This window comes from Columba livia, chromosome 30 (genome assembly GCF_036013475.1).
Source record: "Columba livia isolate bColLiv1 breed racing homer chromosome 30, bColLiv1.pat.W.v2, whole genome shotgun sequence".
NCBI lineage: Eukaryota > Metazoa > Chordata > Aves > Columbiformes > Columbidae > Columba > Columba livia.
In genome coordinates this window covers 310,502-330,931 of record NC_088631.1, presented here as the reverse complement: position 1 = coordinate 330,931, position 20,430 = coordinate 310,502, and the positions used below count along the sequence as shown (strand labels likewise).

The window sequence follows — 20,430 nt, the reverse complement described above, 5'->3', positions numbered from 1 at the left end:
AAATGGGGGTTGGGGGGGGGTGTTAATGGGGTTGAAAATGGGGTTTTTAATGGGGTTTTTAATGGGGTTTGGGGGTTTTATGGGGTGGGGGGGACACACAATAACCCCCCCCATGTGGTTAGAATTAACCCCCCCTTGCCTGGAATAAACCAATGGGGCGGGGGGGGGGGGGGTTGGGGGTTAAAGGGGGGGACGGTGTTAATGGAGTTTTTAATGGGATTTGGGGGTTTTATGGGGTGGGGGGGACACACACAATAACCCCCCCATGTGGTTAGAATTAACCCCCCATTGCCTGGAATGAACTCATGGGGGGGGTGGTCTATGGGGGGGTTAAATGGGGGTGGGGTGTTAATGGAGTTTTTAATGGGGTTTTTAATGGGGTTTGGGGGTTTTATGGGGTGGGGGGGACATACAATAAACCCCCCCCCATGTGGTTAAAATTAACCCCCCCTTGCCTGGAATGAACTCATGGGGGGGTTTGGGGGTTAAATGGGGGTTGGGGGGGGTGTTAATGGGGTTGTTAATGGGGTTTGGGGGTTTTATGGGGTGGGGGGACACAATAAACCCCCCCCCATGTGGTTAGAATTACCCCCCCCTTGCCTGGAATAAACCAATGGGGCGGGGGGGGGGGGTTGGGGGTTAAAGTGGGGGGAACAGTGTTAATGGAGTTTTTAATGGGATTTGGGAGTTTTATGGGGTGGGGGGGACACAATAACCCCCCCCCCCCATGTGGTTAGAATTAACCCCCCCTTGCCTGGAATGAACTCATGGGGGGGGTTTGGGGGTTAAATGGGGGTTGTGTGTTAATGGGGTTTTTAATGGTTTTTTTTAATGGGGTTTTAAATGGGGTTTGGGGGGTTTTATGGGGTGGGGGGGTTATTTGGGGCCCCCCCAGCACTGAAGGGGTTAATGGGGGGGGGCGGCGGAGCCAGCGCAGCCGTGGGGGGCAGGCGGGGAATGTGGCGAAAAGGGCTAAAAATAGGCCAAAAATGCAGGTTCTGGCCCAAAATGGGGGTGGGGGGGAATGTGCCCCCCCCACTAAAATATGTCGGGGGGGGGGAGAATAAGGGAAACCCCCCCCCGAAATTGCTGGGGGTGCAGCAAGAAATGGGGGTGATTGGGGAGGGAAAAGGGGGGTCTGAGGGATTTTGGGGGGGGGTCTGTGGTTTTGGGGGGGTCCGAGTGATCTTTGGGGGGGTCCGGGAGAATTGGGGGGGGGTCTCCAGAATTGGGGGGAGGTCTCTAGAATTTGGGGGGGTCTCTAAAGTTTGGGGGGTCTCCAGAATTTGGGGGCGGGTTCTAAGTGATTTGGGGGGGGGCTCGGAGCCGATTCGAGGGGGTCTGAAGGATTTGGGGGGGTCCCTGTGATTTGGGGGGGTCAGAGTGATCTTTGGGGGGCCCTACAGAATTGGGGGGGTCTATAGAATTGGGGAAGGGGTCTCTAAGATTTGGAGGGGGGGTCCATATGATTTGGGGGTCCCTATTCTTTAAGTAAAAAGCACCTTTTAGCACCAATGACTTTGCACTTGGACTTGGAGATGAGTCGAGGGATTTGGGGGGGTTTGTTGGATTTTGGGGGCTCCTTATGATTTGGGGGGGTCAGAGTGATCTTTAGGGGGCCCTACAGAATTGGGGGGGGTCTGTACAATTGGGGGGGGGTCTCTAGAACTTGGGGGGGCTCTATTTCTTAAGGAAAAAAGCACCTTTATGACTTTACCTTTTATGACTTTGCACTTGGGCTCGGAGCCGATTCGAGGGGGTCTGAAGGATTTGGGGGGGTCCCTGTGATTTGGGGGGTCCGAGTGATCTTTAGGGGGCCCTACAGAATTGGGGGGGTCTGTACAATTGGGGGGGGTCTGTACAATTGGGGGGGGTCTCTAGAACTTGGGGGGGCTCTATTTTTTAAGGAAAAAAGCACCTTTTACGACTTAACCTTTTATGACTTTGCACTTGGGCTCGGAGCCGATTCGAGGGGGTCTGAAGGATTTGGGGGGTCCGTATCGAAGCGGGGGGGTCCCCATCGGCCCGGGGGGGGCTACTCCTTGAGGAAGAAGTGCATCTTGTCGCCGATGACCTTGCGCTCGGGGTTGAGGCGCTTGAGGATCTGGGCCAGCACGTTGACGGTGGCGTCGCTGCTGAGCCCCGTGCGCTTGGTCTGGAACTTTTTCAGCAGGTCCTTGGTGGTCATGGGCTTGCGGCCCAAATAGCGCCGCACCGCCTCCTCCGTCAGCTGCACCTCGCTGGGGGGCGGGGGGGGGGTCAGGGGGGTGAGCGCCCCCCCCCCCCCCCGAATGCAATGGACCAGGCTGGGGTTGTGGGGGACACTCACCCGCTGCTGGGGGTGGATTTGCCCGAGGGCGGCGCTGGGTCCACACGGGGGCGCTTGGCGGAGGGGGGGTCTGCGGGGGGGCGGCGGCCTGGGGGGGGATGAGAATTAAGGATCGTAATAAATAATAATTAATATTAATAATGAGGATAAGAATAGTGGACGGAAAGTATATATTTCATATATATTATATATATTATATATATTATATATATATAAAATATATTATAAATATTATATATCATATATTATTTATATTATATATTATTTATGCATATTATATATTACACATTATATATTATATATTATATATTGTATAATATAATATATAATATATAATATATGATTATGATATATAATATATAATATATAATATATAATATATAATATATAATATATAATATATTATACATTATACATTATACATATATACGTTACATATTATATATAATATATATAATGTATATTTTCTATATATTATATATTATACATGTATACATTATTTTGTATAATATATTATATTATGCATATAATATATATCATATATAATGTATTTAATATATGTATAATATATATGCATGTATGTGTATATCTATGTATATATATTAATATATGTTTAATATATATAATATATAATGTATATATGTATAATATATAATATAGATAAAATATACATTATATATATAATATATTATATATAGTAATATATAATATATAACATATAATATATATTATATAATATATATTATATAATATATATTAAATATATATATATAATAGGCAAATAATAATGGGGGGATGATAATGGGGTAGGAAATAATGATTAAGGGGGGTAAATAATAATGGGCATAATTAATTAATAATGGAGTAAATAATAATGGGGTAATGGTGGAGGGGGGGTCTGGGTGGATAATAATTAATTATAATTAATAATTAATATGATTAATATTAATAATTATGATAATAGTTGTCACAAATTATATATTATATATATTATATATATATAATGGGGGCAAATAATAATGGGGGGATGACAATGGGCATAGGAAATAATGATTAAGGGGGGTAAATAATAATGGGGATAATTAATTAATAATGGAGTAAATAATAATGGGGTAATGGTGGAGGGGGGTTGGGGGGTAATAATTAATATAAGTAATATTAATAATGATGATAATAATGGACAGAAATTATAATGGGGGAGTAATAGGGGGGTAAATCATAATGGGGGGTGATGATAGGGGTAGAAAATAATATAATGGGGGGGTAATAATGATGGGGATAATTAATTAATAATGGAGTAAATAATAATGGAGTAATTGCTAATGGAGTAATTAGTAACGGAATAAATTAATAATGGGATAAATTAATAATGGAGTAAATTCATAATAATGGGGTAAATAATAAGGGGATAAATTAATAATAGGGGTGCAAATAATCGGGGGGGGTTAAATGATAATGGGGGAATAATAACGGGGGGTTAATAATAAAAGGGGGGGAATAATAATGTGTGGGGAATAATAATGGGGGGGTAATAATAATAATTGGGGGGAATAGTAATAGGGGGTTAATTGGGGGGGTAATAATAGGGTAAATTATAACAGGGATAATAATGGGGGGTTAATAATGGGGGGTAATAATGGGGGGTAATAATGGGGGGGTAATAATGGGGGGTAAATAATGGGGGGGTAATAATGGGGGGGTAATAATGGGGGTAAATAATGGGGGGTAATAATGGGTAATAATGGGGGTAATAATGGGTAATAATGGGTAATAATGGGGGTAATAATGGGGGTAATGGGGGGTAAATAATGGGGGGTAATAATGGGGGTAATAATAGGGGGGTAATAATGGGGGGTAAATAATGGGGGGCAATAATGGGGGGTAATAATGGGGGGTAATAATGGGGGTAAATAATGGGGGGTAATAATGGGGGGGGTAATAATGGGGGTAATAATGGGGGGGTAAATAATGGGGGGTAATAATGGGGGTAATAATGGGGTAAATAATGGGGGGTAATAATGGGGGGGGTAATAATGGGGGTAATAATGGGAGGTAATAATGGGGGGGTAAATAATGGGGGGTAATAATGGGGGGTAAATAATGGGGGTAATAATGGGGTAAATAATGGGGGGTAATAATGGGGGGGTAATAATGGGGGGGTAATAATGGGGGGTAAATAATGGGGGGAGTAGTGTGGGGGTTAATTAATAAAAGGGGGGGGTCAGGGAGAGTGTCAGGGGGTAAATAATAAGGGGGTAAATACTAATGGGTTAATTAATTAAAAGGGGTGGTCAGGGAGGGTCTCAGGGGGGAAAATAATGGGGTGCAAATAATAAGGGGGGGGTCAGTAAATAATGGGCCCCCCCACCTTGCTCCAGCTTGCAGGCGGCGGCGCGCAGGGTGTTACTGGTGTTACTGGTGCTGCTGGGCCCCCCCAGTTCCGTGGGGGTCCCGGGGCGGCTGCCCCCCCGCGAGGAGCTGGTGGAGCCGCGGCGTTTTGGGGGGGTCTTCTTCTTCTGGGGGGGGGGGGGACAGGGGGGTCAGGGGACCCCAAAACCCCCTGAGCCCCCCCCTGGATTTTTTGGGGACCCCTGGAGGATTTGGGGACCCCCCCCTCCTTTCCCTCCATTGCAACAAAGGAGGTCGGGGCGGGGGGGGTCAGGGGACCCCAAAACCCCCTGAGCCCCCCTGGTATTTTTTGGGGACCCCCGGAGGATTTGGGGATCCCCCCCTCCTTTCCCTCCTTTGCAACAAAGGAGGTCGGGGGGGGGTCAGGGGACCCCAAAACCCATATTTTTGGCCCCCCCCCCATATTTTGGGCCCCCCCACCTCACCGCCATGAAGAGCACAGAGAAGGTTCTATGGGGGGAGGTTTTGAGGGGTTGGGGGGGGGTACAGGGGGGTCCGTAGACTTTTGGGCCCCCCCCCCCTGTATTTTTGGGGCCCCCCCCCATATTTTGGGACCTCCCCCCCCACCGCCATGAAGAGCACAGAGAAGGTTCTATGGCGGGAGGTTTTGGGGGGTATCGGGGGGCTTGGGGGGGTTCAATGGGGCCGGGGGGGGGTCCAGGGACTTTTGCCCCCCCCCCGTATTTTTGGGGCCCCCCCCTCACCGCCATGAAGAGCGCGGAGGACGTTTCGCTATCGATGTCGCTCTCCTCCGACGTCTGCGACTCGTCGCTGCTGTCTGGGGGGGGGACACACACAATAACCCCATTTCTGGCCCTTTTCACCCCAAAATCACCCCGGGGGGGGGCAGGGGGGTCCCCACCTTTCTTCTTTTTCTTCTCCTGGGGGGTCGGGACCTTCTTCTCCTCCTCTTCCTCCTCCTTCTCCTCGGGCGGCTTCTCCTCTTCGCTCTCCTCGCTGCTCTCGCTCGCCTCGTCGATTCCTTTATATTGGGGGGGGACACAATGGTGACAACGTGGGGACAACAGTGACACCTGGGGGGGGCACACAAGCCCTCTGGGTGCGGGGGGGTGTCCCTTGTCCCCACCTTTGGGCCCATCGTCCTCTTTGGTCACCTTGGCCTTGGCCTCTTCTTCCTCCTGCGAGCTGCTGCACGGGGGGGATATTTGGGGATATTTGGGGACATTTGGGGACATTTTGGGGGGGTCCCCCCCGCCAACCTGGAGGCGTCGGACATGTAGTCGACCTCCTGGCCCTCGAAGTCGCCGTCGTCACTGTCCTCGAAGGCCTCGTCCTCCGACCCCTTCTTCTTCTTCCTCTTCTTCCTCCCGCCCGGCGGCGCCTTCCGCTTGGGGACCTTGTCCCCTGGGGGGACACGAGTGGCACCCGCTGGGCGCAGGTCCCTGTGTCCCCATCCCCATGTCCCTGTCCCCATGTCCCCGTCCCCATGTCCCCATCTCCGTGTCCCCATCCCCATGTCCCCATCCCCATGTCCCCATCCCCGTGTCCCCCATCCCCATGTCCCCATCCCCATGTCCCCCGTCCCCATGTCCCCATCCCCATGTCCCCATCCCCATGTCCCCGTCCCCATGTCCCCATCCCCGTGTCCCCATCCCCGTGTCCCCGTCCCCATGTCCCCCATCCCCGTGTCCCCATCCCTGTGTCCCCATGTCCCCGTCCCCAAGTCCCCATCCCCGTGTCCCCGTCCCTGTGTCCCCCTCCCCATGTCCTCCATCCCCATGTCCCCATCCCCATGTCCCCCATCTCTGCGCCCCCTGTGTCCCCCCACTCCTGTATCTTCATGTCCCCATGTCCCCCCATCCCCGTGTCCCCCTGTCCCCATGTCCCCCATCTGTGTCCCCGTGTCCCCCTCATTCCTGTGTCCCCATGTCCCCCCAATCTGTGTCCCCCCGTCCCCCTCATTCCTGTGTCCCCATGTCCCCCTTGTCCCCCCAGTCTGTGTCCCCCCTGTCCCCCTCATTCCTGTGTCCCCATGTCCTCCTTGTCCCCATGTCCCCCCCATCTGTGTCCCCCTGTCCCCACGTCCTTCATCCCCATGTCCCCCTGTCCCACGTGTCCCTGTGTCCCCGCATCCCCTTTGTCCCTGTCCCCATGTCCTTCATCCTCACGTCTCCTGTCCCCCTCATTCCCATGTCCCCATGTCCCCACCTTCGGCCTCGCTGCCCTCGCTGTCCTCGGAGCTCAGCTCCAGATCGTCCTCCAGGTCGTGGATCCGCAGGTCCCCCCTGTCCCCGTGGCCCCTGTCCCTGTCCCCTCCCTTCTTGGGGACCTTCCTCCCGCCGCGCTCCTCCTCCTCCTCCTCGTCCTGGTCCCGCAGGCGCCGCTGCTGCATGATGCTGAAGTGGTTCAGGACCTTGTTCCTCCTGGGGACACCAGAGGGGACATGGGGACAGCAGTGTCACCTCCCCTGCTATGGGGGGTCAGGGCCTTGTCCCACCTGGGGGGACACAGGGGACATGGGGACAGCGGTGTCACCTCCCCTGCTATGGGGGGTCAGGGCCTTGTCCCACCTGGGGGGACACAGGGGACATGGGGACAGTGGTGTCACCTCCCCTGCTACGGGGGTCAGGACCCCATCCCACCTGGGGGGACATGAGGGACACAGGGACATGGGGACACAGGGGACATGGGGACAGTGGTGTCACCTCCCCTGCTATGGGGGTCAGGACCCCATCCCACCTGGGGGGACATGGGGGACACATGGGACATGGGGACAGTGGTGTCACCTCCCCTGCTATGGGGGTTCAAGGCCTTGTCCCACCTGGGGGGACACAGGGGACATGGGGACAGCGGTGTCACCTCCCCTGCTATGGGGGGTCAGGACCCCATCCCACCTGGGGGGACACAGGAGACATGGGGACACAGGGGACATGGGGACAGCAGTGTCACCTCCCCTGCTATGGGGGGTCAATGCCTTGTCCCACCTGGGGGGACAGCGGTGTCACCTCCCCCCTGCTGCAGGGGGGTGAAGTTGAACCAGTTCAGCACCGGGAACCCGCTGTCCCATGTCCCCCCATTGTCCCCACGTCCCCCCAGTGTCCCCATTGTTCCCATGTCCCCGCACTGTCCCCATTGTCCCCATTGTCACCTCTCCCACTCCTCATCAGCCGTCAGCGTGTGGTGCCGCGCCAGGGGGGTGAAGTTGAACCAGTTCAGAACTGGGAACCAGTTCAGCATCAGGAACCCACTGTCACCATGTCCCTTGTTCCCCCAGTGTCCCCATGTCCCCCCAGTGTCCCCAGTGTCACCTCTCCCACTCCTCCTCGGCCTCCTTGGCCATCAGCACATGGTGCTGCGCCAGGGGGGTGAAGTTGAACCAGTTCAGCACCGGGAACCCGCTGTCCCATGTCCCCCCATGTCCCCATGTCCCCCCATGTCCCCATGTCCCCCCGGTGTCCCCAGTGTCACCTCTCCCACTCCTCCTCGGCCTCCTCGGCGGTCAGCGTGCGGTGCCGCGCCAGGGGGGTGAAGTTGAACCAGCTGAGCACCGGGAAGGCCTCGAAGGCGCCGTCGGGGCACTGGGTGAACACGTAGTACGAGGCGTTCTCGGTGACGCCGCCCTTCTTCACCCCCCGGTACCTGCGGGGACAGCGGGGACGTTGGGGACAGCGCGGGACCGACCCCCCGCCCCTCCGCAAGGCCCCTGTCCTCGTGTCACCCCCGTCCTGTCCCCACATTGTCCCCAAACTCTTCCCGTCCTTGTCCCAAACTCTTCCTGTCCCCATCCCTGTCCCCACACTGTCCCCAAAGACTTCCCACCCCGTCCCCACATTGTCTCCAAACTCTTCCCACCCCCATCCCTGTCCCCACATTGTCCCCAAACTCTTCCCGTCCTGTCCCCACATTGTCCCCAAACTCTTCCCATCCCAATCCCTGTTCCCACACTGTCCCCAAACTCTTCCCATCCCCACATTGTCCCCAAACTCTTCCCGTCCCCATCCCTGCCCCCACACTGTCCCCAAACTCTTCCCGTCCCCATCCCTGTCCCCACATTGTCCCCAAACTCTTCCCACCCCTGTCCCCACATTGTCCCCATTCCCAGTCCATCCCTGTCCTGACTCTTCCCCTCCCCATCCCACACCTGTCCCAGTGTCCCCAGTGTCACCTCCATCCCGTCCTGCTGTTGACGCGCAGCAGCCAGGGCTGGGACGATCCCTCCTGTCCCCCCTGTCCCTGTGTGTCCCCCTGTCCCTGTGTGTCCCCCAGTGTCCCCAACATCCCCCGATGTCCCCGGTGTCCCCAGCGTCACCTGCGGCCGGCCCTGCCGTTGACGCGCAGCAGCCAGGGCTGGGATGACCCCTCCTGTCCCCCCTGTCCCTGTGTGCCCCCATGTCCCTGTGTGTCCCCATGTCCCTGTGTGTCCCCCTGTCCCTGTGTGTCCCCCATGTCCCCGGTGTCCCCAGTGTCACCTGCGGCCGGCCCTGCCGTTGACGCGCAGCAGCCAGGGCTGGGACGACCCCTCCTGTCCCCCCTGTCCCTGTGTGTCCCCCAGTGTCCCCGGTGTCCCCCTGTCCCTGTGTCCCCCCATGTCCCTGTGTGTCCCCCTGTCCCTGTGTGTCCCCCAGTGTCCCCAGTGTCCCCGGTGTCCCCAGTGTCACCTGCGGCCGGCCCTGCCGTTGACGCGCAGCAGCCAGGGCTGGGACGACCCCTCCTGTCCCCCCATGTCCCTGTGTGTCCCCCTGTCCCTGTGTGTCCCCCCATGTCCCTGTGTGTCCCCCATGTCCCCGGTGTCCCCCTGTCCCTGTGTGTCCCCCTGTCCCTGTGTGTCCCCCCATGTCCCTGTGTGCCCCCATGTCCCTGTGTGTCCCCCCATGTCCCCGTGTGTCCCCCATGTCCCCGGTGTCCCCAGTGTCACCTGCGGCCGGCCCTGCCGTTGACGCGCAGCAGCCAGGGCTGCTCCTCGGCGCGGAACTCGCGCAGCACGATCCCCAGCTTGCGCCGCCGCGCCTCGTCGCGCAGCCGCCGGTGGAACTCGCTGCCGGCGCCGGCCTCGGGCAGCTCGTCCTCCTGGTACAGCCGCCGGTTGCTCAGGTCGCGCTCCAGCCGGGCCTGGGACACGGCACCCGTGTCACCTTCGGCACCTCAGCGGTGTCACCTCAGCCCAATGTCCCCAAATGCCACGGCCCCAACCCGCCCCCGCGCAGCCCGAACTACTGGGGCAGCCACTGGCTGCTCAGAGGATGCATCCCCGGTGTCCCTCCGGTGTCCCCCCCAGTGTCCCCCCCAGTGTCCCCAGTGTCCCCCCCGGTGTCCCCAGTGTGCCCCCCAGTGTCCTCAGTGTCCCCCCCGGTGTCCCCAGTGTCCCTCCGGTGTCCCCAGTGTCCCCCCGGTGTCCCCAGTGTGCCCCCCAGTGTCCCCAGTGTCCCTCCGGTGTCCCCAGTGTGCCCCCCAGTGTCCCCAGTGTGCCCCCCAGTGTCCTCAGTGTCCCCCTGGTGTCCCCAGTGTCCCCCCCGGTGTCCCCAGTGTCCCCCCTGGTGTCCCCAGTGTCCTCAGTGTCCCCCTGGTGTCCCCAGTGTTCCCCTGGTGTCCTCAGTGTCCCCCTGGTGTCCCCAGTGAACCTGGTGTTCCCCCCTAGTGTCCCCCTGCTGTCCCCAGTGTCCCCTCAGTGTCCCCAGTGTCCTCCCTGGTGTCCTCAGTGGCCCTGGTGTCCCACCACGGTGTCCCCCCACGGTGTCCCCACTGTCCCTCTGGTGTTCCCGGTGTCCTCAGTGTCCCCCCCGGTGTCCCCAGTGACCCTGGTGTCCCCCCTGGTGTCCCCAGCATCCCCTCAGTGTCCCTGGTGTCCCCAGTGTCCCTGGTGTCCCCATTGTCCCCTCGGTGTTGCGAGTGTCCCCTCGGTGTCCCTGCTGTCCCCAGTGTCCCCAGTGACCCCCCCCAGTGTCCACACGTCCCCCTGTGTCCAAAGTGTCCCCCACGTCCCTCCGGTGTCCCCAGTGCCCCCCCTGGTGTCCCCATGTCCCCACCATCCCCCTGGTGTCCCTAGTGTCCCCAGTGACCCCCCGGTGTCCCCAGTGTTCACACATCCTCCCGTGTCCACAGTGCCCCCCCACCGTGTCCCTGGTGTCCCCATGGCCCCCCCAGTGTCCCCAGGGCCCCCCCGCTGTCCCCATGTCACCTGGTGCCAGGTGCTGAAGTTGACCTTGTCGGCGGCGTTGAAGGCCATGATGTTGTAGCGCTTGTTGGTGTTCCTGGGGGGGGACAGGGCTGTCACCACCCCCTCTGGGACCCCCAAATCCCCCTGACCCCCCCCCAACACCCCCTCAGCCCCCCCAAACCACCTGCCCCCCCCCCAAGCCCCCTGTCCCCTCCCCAGACTCACTTGGGGACACGAACCACATACTCGGTGACCATCTGGCTGCTGGTGGCCTGGGGGGGGAAACACACAAAAAGGGGGTTTGGGGGGGTCCCTGGGGGGGTCACACACACACAGGGGGTTTGGGGGGGTCCCCCGGGGGTGTCCCCCCACTCACTCACCAGTGACGTCATCTCTGCGGTGGGGGGGAGGGGCACGAGTGGCCCCAGATGCGGCTCAGGGGGGTCCTGGGAGGGGGACAATGGGGGGGGGTGAAGGTTCTGTCGTGTGTGTCCCCCAAGCTGGGACCCCCCAGGCCCTATAGAGACCCTCCCAGACCCCTATAGAGACCCCCCCAGACCCCTATAGAGACCGCTCGAGACCTCAGACCCCCCCCAGACTCCTATAGAGACCCCCCTAGACTCATATAGAGACCCCCCAGACCCCTACAGGGACGCCCCCAGACCCCTATAGAGACCCCCCCCAGACCACAGCCCCCCCCAGACTCCTATAGAGACCCCCCGAGACCTCAGAGCCCCCCCCAGACTCCTATAGAGACCCCCCAGACCACTACAGGGATGGCCCCAGACCCCTATAGAGACCCCCCCCAGACCACAGCCCCCCCCAGACCCCTATAGAGACCCCCCCGAGACCTCAGACCCCCCCAGACTCCTATAGAGACCCCCCCAGACTCCTATAGAGACACCCCAGACCCCTACAGGGTCACCCCCAGACCCCTATAGAGACACCCCGAGACCTCAGACCCCCCCCCGACCGCAACCCCCCCCAGACCCCTATAGAGACCACCCTAGACCCCTATAGGGCCCTCCAGGATGCCTACAGAGAATCCCCCCCACGCCTCCTATAGGGCCCCCAGATCCTAGTCCCCCCCCAGACTCCTACAGGGCTCCACAGACCCCTATAGAGACTCCCCCCAGGCCCCAGCTCCCCCAACAAGGCCCTACAGACCCCCCCACACCCCTATAGAACCCCCCACAGACCCCTATAGGTCCCCTCAGGGCCCAGCAGCCGCCCCCAAGCCCCAAGAACTCACGCCAGGGCCCTATAAAAACGCTCTAAGTGCCCCACACACAAACCTATAGGGTCCCCCCCACACCTATAGCACCCCCCCGACCCCTATAGACTCCCCCGGAACCCTATAGACACCCCCAGATCCATATAGACCCCCCTCAGGCCTCACCGGCGCCGCCGCACTGCGCAGGACCGGAAGCTCCCTCAGGCAGGACCGGAAGTACCGCAACGCCCCCCCCCCCCCGGAAGCGTCGCCATAGCAACGGCCTCAAAATACCGATTTGGGCCTAAAACCCCCAGATTTGTGCCCAAGAACCCCCCGATTTACACCTAAAATCTCATTATTTCAGCCCAAAATGCCCCCCATTTAAGACTAAAACCCCCAATTGGGCTGAAAACCTTTAGAGTTTGGCCCCAAAACGCTCTAAACCCCTCAAATTGTGTCTAAAATCCTCCAATTCAGGCCTTGAGTTGGGCCTGAAACCCCAAATTTGGACCTAAACCCGCGCAAATTTTGCCCTAAACCCCCAAATTTCACCCCAAAACCTTCCGATTTCACCCCAAAACCGGGTCAGAGAGTCGGAGTTTTGTTCTCGTTTATTTGTGAAGTTAAAAACAAGCGGTAAAAAGTAAAAACTCGAGCGTACAATTGGCGGGTTGTTGTTGTTTTCTGTCGGGTTTTGACGGTTTTCGAGGCTTTTTCGACCATTTTTGTGTCTCTGTTTCCTCAATGGACACGGGGGGAGCGGCCGGGGGGGGGCCCCAAATTTGGGGGAGGGGGGGCAGGATTTTGGGGCCCCCCCGGTTGCTCCGAGGAATGTTCGGCTCTACCTACATGGGGGGGCCGGAGGGACCCCCCCCAAGGAGATTTTTGGGGCGATTCAGGTGGTTTTTCTCCGTGCGGCGGCTTTTTGGGGGGGGGGTGGGAGAGTGGGGGGGGGTGGTTACCCCCCCCCAACCCTTTTGGGGGGGTGTGGGGGGGTTTATTTTGGGGGGGGGGGCCGCTCGCAGCCGCTCGCCAAAAACAAAAGGGGGGGGCACAGACGGGGGGTTCACATTCGGTTCACTGAGCCTGTGGGGGGGGAAAATGGGGGGGTTGGGGGGGGGGAAGTGACCCCCCCCCCAATGTGGGGGGGCAGCACTGACCCCCCCCTCAGTTATGTGGAGTGTGCTGACCCCCCCCCAAAAATATTTGGGGGTTATATATGGCTAACCCACCCCCCACTACGGTGTAGGGTTTGGGGGGGCCTGGGGGGGTCCCAGGGGGTTTGGGGGGGGTCCCAGGATTTAGGGGGGGGTCCCACGATTTGGGGCGGGGGGGGTCCCATCATGACCCAAGCCCATTGGGTCTCAAAGGTCCCAGGAAGGTCTGGGGGGGTTCCAGCAATTTTTGGGGGGATCCGCGGGGTTGGGGGGGGTCCCAGAGTTTAGGGGGGGGTCCAGGATTTGGGGGGGGGTCCCAGGATTTGGGGGGGGGGTCACACCCACTGTATTGGGGGGTCCCATCACGACCCAAGCCCAGTGGGTCTCAAAGGTCCCAGGAAGGTCTGGGGGGGGGGTCCCAGCAATTTGGGGGGTCCCCAGGGTTGGGGGGGGTCCCAGAATTTAGGGGGGGTCCCAGAATTTGGGGGGGGTCCCAGAATTTGGGGGGGGGTCACACCCACTGTGTTGGGGGGTCCCATCATGACCCAAGCCCATTGGGTCTCAAAGGTCCCAGGAAGGTCTGGGGGGGGTCCCAGCAATTTTGGGGGGTCCCCAGGGTTGGGGGGGTCACAGAGTTTAGGGGGGGGGTCCCAGGATTTGGGGGGGGTCCCAGGATTTGGGGGGGGGGGTCCCATCATGACCCAAGTGTCTCAAAGGTCCCAGGAAGGTCTGGGAGGTCCCAGGTATTTTGGGGGGGGTCCCAGGTATCTGGGGGGGGGTCCCAGGTATTTTGGGGGGGTCCGTACCTGCTGTCCCTGCTGCGTGGGGGGGGGCGCGGGCCCCGCCCCCCCCGGGGTTTGCCCGTAATAAGCCGCCTGCTGCCGATAATACTCAGCCCAGGCCGCGCTGTAGTCGGGTTGGGGGCCGGGGGGGCCCCGGGACCACCCCCCCGTTGCCACTTGCGCCGCTGGGGGGGGGGACAGGGGGGTCGTGAGGGGGGGGGGACACACTCCCCTGACCCCCCCCGTGCCCCCCCCCGCTGTGGGATTTGGGGGGATTTACCTTGTTTTTTGTAGTATTCCTCCAGGCTTTCGTGTAGTCCTGTTGTGGGGGGGCCCCGGGTTGCTGGGGCTGCTGGCCTGGGGGGGCATGGGGGGGTCAGATACCCCCAAAAAATACAGCAGGGGGGGCATGGGACATCCCCCACAAGGTTTTGGGGGCTCTGGGGGGGCACTGGGGGCTCTGAGGGGGGGTAATGGGGGGGGGGGGGGTCAGGGTCACTGGGGATGTTGGGTCACCCCAGGGCAATTGGGGGGGGTCAAGGTCAACCAGGGGCAACTTGGGGTTCCCTGGGGGGGGGGACAGGGGGCAGTTTGGGGGGTTCCTGTGGGGGGGGTCAAGGTCACCCTGGGGGTCCCCAGAGTCAATTTAGGGGGTCCCTGGGTGGGGGGGGTCGGGGTCATCTTGGGGCAGTTATGGGGGGAAGGGGGGGTCAAGGTCAACCAGGGGTCCCCAGAGTCAATTTAGGGGGTCCCTGGAGGGGGGGGGTCGGGGTCACCCTGGGGCAGTTTGGGGGAAGGGGGGGGTCAAGGTCAACCAGGGGCAACTTGGGGTTCCCTGGGGGGGGGGACAGGGGGCAGTTTGGGGGGTTCCTGGGAGGGGGGGGGGGGGGTCAAGGTCACCCTGGGGTCCCCAGAGTCAATTTAGGGGTCCCTGGGGGCGGGGGGGTGGTCAGGGTCACCCCGGGGCAGTTTTTGGGGGGGGGGGAAGGGGGGGGTCAAGGTCAACCAGGGGCAACTTGGGGTCCCCAGGGGCCATTTGGGGTTCCCTGGGGGGGGGGTCGAGGTCCCAGGGGCAATTTAGGGCCCTCAGGGACAACCTGGGGCTTCCTGGGTGGGGGGGTCAAGCTCCCCAAAGCCATTTTGGGGCAGGGGGGGGCCACACAATTTAGGTTTCCCAAGCAGCATCAAACCCCCCAATACCCCATTTTTTTTAGGGGGGTGGGGGGGAATCACCCACCTATTTTTTTATAATATTCCTCCCAGGCTTGGTGTAATCGGCCTGACCGGTGGGGGGGGGCTGGGGGGGCTCCCCCTGCACGGGGGGGGCGGCGGCGGGGGCGGGGGGCCCCCCCGCACCGGCCCCGGGGGCTGCTGGTAATAATGGGAATAATACGCGGCCCAAGCGGCGTTGGGGTCGGCGGCCGCTGTTTTACCTGGGGGGGGGCAAGAATGAATTAATTAGCTTCATTAAGCCCATGGTGGGGGGTTGTATTAACTAATTAAGGGGTTTTTGGGGGGGGCGCGATACTCACTGGGGTCGTGGGGGGCCGGCGGTTGCCATTGCGGGTAAGTGTTGCCCCAACCTTGGGGGGGGTATTGATGGGGGGGGGGGGCCGCCGGGGCTGTGGAAAAGGGGGAATAAGGTGGGGGGGGGACACATAAACCCCCCCCCCCACCCCCACCCCCCAAAAGGAGGGTTCCCCCTAATTAAGAAATTAATGACTCACTGCGGGGGGGGCGCCGGGGGGGCCTTGGTTGAAGGGTCCTGGGTTGAAGGGTCCCATAGGGCCGGTGGGACCGGGGGGGCCCCCCGGGCCGGGCCCCACGGGGCAAAGCGGCCCCTATATAAAAAGGGGGGGGTTAATAAATCATCGAGGGGGGGTGTGAGGCTAAATTGGGCGTGTCCCCCCCCGCGGCACCTCGATTTTCTCCTCGATGAGCTGCTTGGCGTGGTCGATTTGCTGGGGGGAGCCGCGGATGATGAAGAGCTTGAAATTGGGGTCACCGTTGGGGGGCAACTGGCGGGAAATCTCCACGAACGCCCCCGTTTGTTGGTTAATGGCTTTGACGTTCTCGCCGCCTGCGCGGGGGGGGGCACGGGGGGGCCCCCCAATAATTAATTGAAGGGGTTTGGAGCGTTTTAGGGGGGTTTAGGGGGGGTTTTTTAAAGGGGTTCGCTCACCTCTCCCGATGACCAACCCGCATTTATGGGTGGGGATGGAGAAGGTCATTTCACCCCCGGGGGGGCCCCAATTTCCCTGGCCCCTCCCTCTCCCCGCCCCCCCGGAGGGATCCCCGGGCCGGGGGGTCCCGGGGGGCCGCTCTGCGGGGGAATGGAGGTGTCAGGTTGGGGGGGGGGAAGCGGTTCCCCCCATTTCGGGGGGCCCCGGGTCGCCCCCCCCCTACCCGCAGGCTCTGCAGGAGGTCGTTGATGATGCGGGCGGCGTGTTCGCAACGTTCGGGGGGGCCCATGATGTGGGCGATTTTTTCGGGGCCCGTCCCGTCATCTGGGGGGGGAAGCAGGATTTTAGGGTGCGGGGGGGTCATAGGGGGGTCCCCTGGGGGTTTTGGGGGGGCACAAGGGGTTTTGGGGGGAACAAGGGGGGATTGGGGGGTCCCATCGTGACTCAACCCCAGCAGGGCTCAAAGGGCCAAGGAAGGTCTGGGGGGAATTGGGGGGACCCAGGAAATTTAGGGGGATGTGGGGGGTCCCAAGGAGTTTGGGGGGATCCCCAGGGGGGTCCCCAGGAGGTTCTGGGGGGGCACAGGGGGTTTGGGGGGTCCCATGGTGACCCAACCCCCAGCATGGCTCAAAGGGCCAAGGAAGGTCTGGGGGGAATTTGGGGGGACCCAGGAATTTTTGGGGGTTCTGGGGGGTTGGGAAGTTCTAGGGAGTTTGGGGGGGTCCTCAAGGGGGTCCACTGGAGGTTCTGGGAGGTCCCAAGGGGGTTTGGGGGTCCCAAGGGATGGGGAGGGGGACACATGGTGAGCCACCCCAGCAGATCTCAATGGACCCAGGAAGGTCTGGGGGGAATTTTGGGGGGTCCCAGGAATTTTTGGGGGGAGTTTGGGGGGGTTGAAAGGTCCCAGAGAGTTTGGGGGGGTCCCCAGGAGGGGTCCCAAAGGGGTTTGGGGGGTCCCAAGGGGTGGGGAGGGGGACACATGGTGACCCACCCCAGCAGGTCTCAATGGATCCAGGAAGGTCTGGGGGGAATTTGGGGGGTCCCAGGAACTGGGAGTTTGGGGGGGTTGGGAAGTCCCAGGGAGTTTGGGGGGGTCCCCAGGAGGTTCTGGGGGGTCCCAAGAGAGTTTGGGGGAGCACAGGGGGTCCCATCACGACCCAACCCCAGGAGACCTCAAAGGGCCAAGGAAGGTCTGGGGGGAATTTGGGGGAGTCTGGGGGGATTTAGTGGGGGGGGGTACCCAAAAAATTTGGGGGGGGGCGTTGGTCTCACCTTGTTTAAACTGTATCCGCACCCCCGCGTCGTTCTGGATCTTTTTAATCATCTCGCCGCTGCGGCCGATGACGACGCCCGACCGAGTGCCGCGGGACCGGCACCTGCAGACGGGGCACGGTGACGCGGGGGGGGCGGGAACGCCTCAGCGAGTTATGGGGTATGGGGGGGCTCAGGGACCCCACAGGGTGTTATGGGGCACGGGGGGCGCTCAGGGACCCCACAGGGAGTTATGGGGCAAGGGGGGCGCTCAGGGACCCCACAGGGAGTTATGGGGCAAGGGGGGGGCTCAGGGACCCCATAGGGAGTTATGGGGCAAGGGGGGGGGTCAGGGACCCACAGGGTGTTATGGGGCACGGGGGGCGCTCAGGGACCCCATAGGGAGTTATGGGGCAAGGGGGGCGCTCAGGGACCCCACAGGGAGTTATGGGGCACGGGGGGCGCTCAGGGACCCCATAGGGAGTTATGGGGCACGGGGGGCGCTCAGGGACCCCACAGGGAGTTATGGGGCACGGGGGGCGCTCAGGGACCCCACAGGGTGTTATGGGGCACGGGGGGCGCTCAGGGACCCCACAGGGTGTTATGGGGCAAGGGGGGGCTCAGGGACCCCCATAGGGAGTTATGGGGCAAGGGGGGGGGGTCAGGACCCCACAGGGTGTTATGGGGCACGGGGGGCGCTCAGGGACCCCATATGGAGTTATGGGGCAAGGGGGGGGCTCAGGGACCCCAATGCGGGGAGCATGAGGGGGTCAGGGAACACCATAGGGAGTTATGGGGTATGGGGGGGACTCAGGGACCCCATAGAGAGTTATGGGGGGGACTCAGGGACCCCATGCAGGGGTGTTATGGGGCAAGGGGGGCGCTCAGGGACCCCACAGGATGTTATGGGGTATGGGGGGCGCTCAGGGACCCCATAGGGTGTTATGGGGTATGGGGGGGGCTCAAGGACCCCATAGGGAGTTATGGGGCACAGGGTGGGCTCAAGGACCCCATAGGGAGTTATGGGGTATGGGGGGGGGGCTCAGGGACCCCATAGGGAGTTATGGGGCATGAGGGGCTCAGAAACCCCACAGGGGGACACGGGGGGTGTTTCAAACCGCCCCACAGCGAGCTGGGGGGGGGGGCAGATGTACCCATGTGTTTTGGGGCCCCCCCACACTCACGTCGATGCCGCCCGCCGACCCGGGAACCGTATTCGTTGCGGTCGCCGAAGCCGCCCTGGTCGCGCTCCGCGCAGGATGTCCATCACCATCTCGCAGGCTTGCTGCGGATTGGGGGGCGCAGGGGGGGTTTTTGGGGGGGTTTTGACGGGTGGGGGGTGTTTTCTAATGGGGGGGGGTTGTGTTTACGTGGGGGGCGCACCTGGACTTTGTAGGGATCCCCGATTATCCGCAGCGGTTTGTCCACGTTGGGTGTTTTGCGAACCGTCCTGGATCAGGATCATCTTCACCCCCGCTCGCTCCTATGGGAGGGGACACCGTGATTTCAGGGACCCCCCCACCCCAAAATACACCCCCTGTGGGGGGTCCGGGTTGATTTTTGGGGGGGGTACCTGCAGCTGTTTGATGGTTTCGCCCCCTTTGCCGATAACCAGCCCGGCTTTGCCGGCCGGGATCATGATTTCCTGCACCGTCCCGTTCTGGCGTTGGCGTTCTCATGGAACTGTCCTGGGGGGCCCCCCCGCCCCCGCGACACGATGTCGTCCAGGAGGAGTTTGGCTTTTCTAGAGGGGGGGGACACACACACATTGTGGGGGGGTCAGGGGGTGTGGGTTTGTTTTCTGGGGGTGCAAAGGGGGATATTTGGGGTGTTTCGTACTCACTGCACGGCCTCGGGGGGAGCCGTGAGGGACACGCTGCGCTCGGGTAACCCGCCGCTGTCTGTGGGGGGGGACATGGTTCTGGGACCCGCCCGCACCCCACACAGGGTTTTGGGGACCCCCCCCATACACCCCATGAGGGGTTTTGGGGTGGGAGCCCCTTGCTTTATGTTGAGCATCGTCTCTTATGCCCCCCCACCCCCTATAATTAGTGAAATGGGGGGGCTGTAACACCCCCAAATTAAAGGGGGAATTAGGCCACCCCCCCCAATTAAGGGGGGGAATTAGGGCCCTCCCCCCCCCAATTAAAGGGGGGAATTAGGGCCCACCCCTCAATTAAAGGGGGGAATTAGGGCCCCCCCCAAAATTATAGGGGGGCATTAGGCCCCACCCCCCAATTAAAGGGGGGAATTAGCCCCCCCCCCCCCCCAAATTAAAGGAGGGAATTAGGCCCCCCCCCCTTAAAGGGGGGAATTAGGGCCCCCCCCAATTAAAGGGGGGAATTAGCCCCCCCCACAATTAAAGGGGGGAATTAGGGACCCCCCACCCACAAAGCAGGTGACAACCTTCCACAAAAGTTGGGGACGTTAACCCCCCCACCCTAAATAAAGTGGAGAATGGGGCTCCCCCCGCAGAAAAGGTGACAATTAGGACCCCCCCCAGAAGAAATTGGGGAATGGAGGTGCTGGGGGGGAAGGGGGAGATGTTGGGGGCCCCCTCTGGGAATTAAGGGATCCCAGACCCCCCCTGTTTAATTTTAGCCCCCCCCGGATTAATTTTGGGGTTACCTGGGGAGATCTGTACTTTGCAGCCCGAGTCCTGCTGGATCTTGTTGATTGCTCCCCGCCACGTCCGATAACTGGGGGGGGGGAAGAAAAATATCATATATGGGGGTGCAGGGGGCCCCCCCAAACCCTCCCACCCCCCCTGAACCCCCAACCCCCCCAAAAATCCCACCCCCCCCCAAACTCACTGAGTCCCACCATCCCGTCGGGGACGCGATATTCTTCTGTTACCGTCGATCTGCTGCAAAAGCCACGTTTGGGGGGGTCAAAAACCTCGTGACCCCCCCAAAAACCCCATGTGACCCCCCCCCCAAATCCTCAGGACCCCCCTAAACCCCTTGTGACCCCCCCGAACCCCTTGTG

At 60.1% G+C, this 20,430-nt stretch overlaps 2 protein-coding genes across 4 annotated transcripts; both read right to left on the bottom strand.

The window, feature by feature from the left end:
• Window positions 1-1,919: 1,919 nt before the first annotated feature.
• Window positions 1,920-12,301, bottom strand: GTF2F1 (general transcription factor IIF subunit 1). 3 transcript variants are annotated; one of them, XM_065043850.1, is made up of 14 exons: window positions 12,253-12,301; window positions 11,234-11,299; window positions 11,079-11,125; window positions 10,875-10,947; window positions 9,615-9,808; window positions 8,168-8,338; window positions 6,908-7,122; window positions 5,959-6,103; window positions 5,826-5,887; window positions 5,601-5,720; window positions 5,443-5,516; window positions 4,698-4,845; window positions 2,330-2,417; window positions 1,920-2,240 (listed from the first exon to the last, which is right to left on the bottom strand). In XM_065043850.1, the coding sequence occupies exons 2-14, from the start codon at window positions 11,243-11,245 to the stop codon at window positions 2,036-2,038; spliced, it is 1,554 nt and encodes a 517-aa protein (XP_064899922.1). In that variant the 5' UTR covers window positions 11,246-11,299; window positions 12,253-12,301; the 3' UTR covers window positions 1,920-2,035. The 3 variants fall into 3 exon arrangements, with proteins under 3 accessions (XP_064899922.1, XP_064899920.1, XP_064899921.1); XM_065043848.1 differs by lacking the exons at window positions 9,615-9,808; window positions 10,875-10,947; window positions 11,079-11,125; window positions 11,234-11,299; window positions 12,253-12,301 and adding an exon at window positions 9,009-9,160; XM_065043849.1 differs by lacking the exons at window positions 9,615-9,808; window positions 10,875-10,947; window positions 11,079-11,125; window positions 11,234-11,299; window positions 12,253-12,301 and adding an exon at window positions 9,009-9,160 and having other exon boundaries at window positions 5,826-5,884.
• A 361-nt stretch (window positions 12,302-12,662) lies between these two features.
• KHSRP (KH-type splicing regulatory protein) lies at window positions 12,663-20,385 on the bottom strand (the record flags this gene model as incomplete). Its single annotated transcript, XM_065043793.1, is given in 26 exon segments — window positions 12,663-13,155; window positions 14,033-14,193; window positions 14,289-14,309; window positions 14,312-14,365; window positions 15,246-15,272; window positions 15,275-15,338; window positions 15,341-15,441; window positions 15,541-15,630; window positions 15,732-15,849; window positions 15,928-16,088; window positions 16,191-16,286; window positions 16,289-16,331; window positions 16,415-16,515; window positions 17,464-17,542; window positions 17,544-17,567; window positions 18,627-18,638; window positions 18,640-18,693; window positions 18,695-18,727; window positions 18,826-18,873; window positions 18,875-18,925; window positions 19,016-19,107; window positions 19,110-19,186; window positions 19,286-19,343; window positions 20,071-20,118; window positions 20,121-20,141; window positions 20,256-20,385. Coding segments are annotated over 26 exon segments (1,773 nt in total), but the record flags the coding sequence as incomplete, so codon positions are not given.
• Window positions 20,386-20,430: the final 45 nt, after the last annotated feature.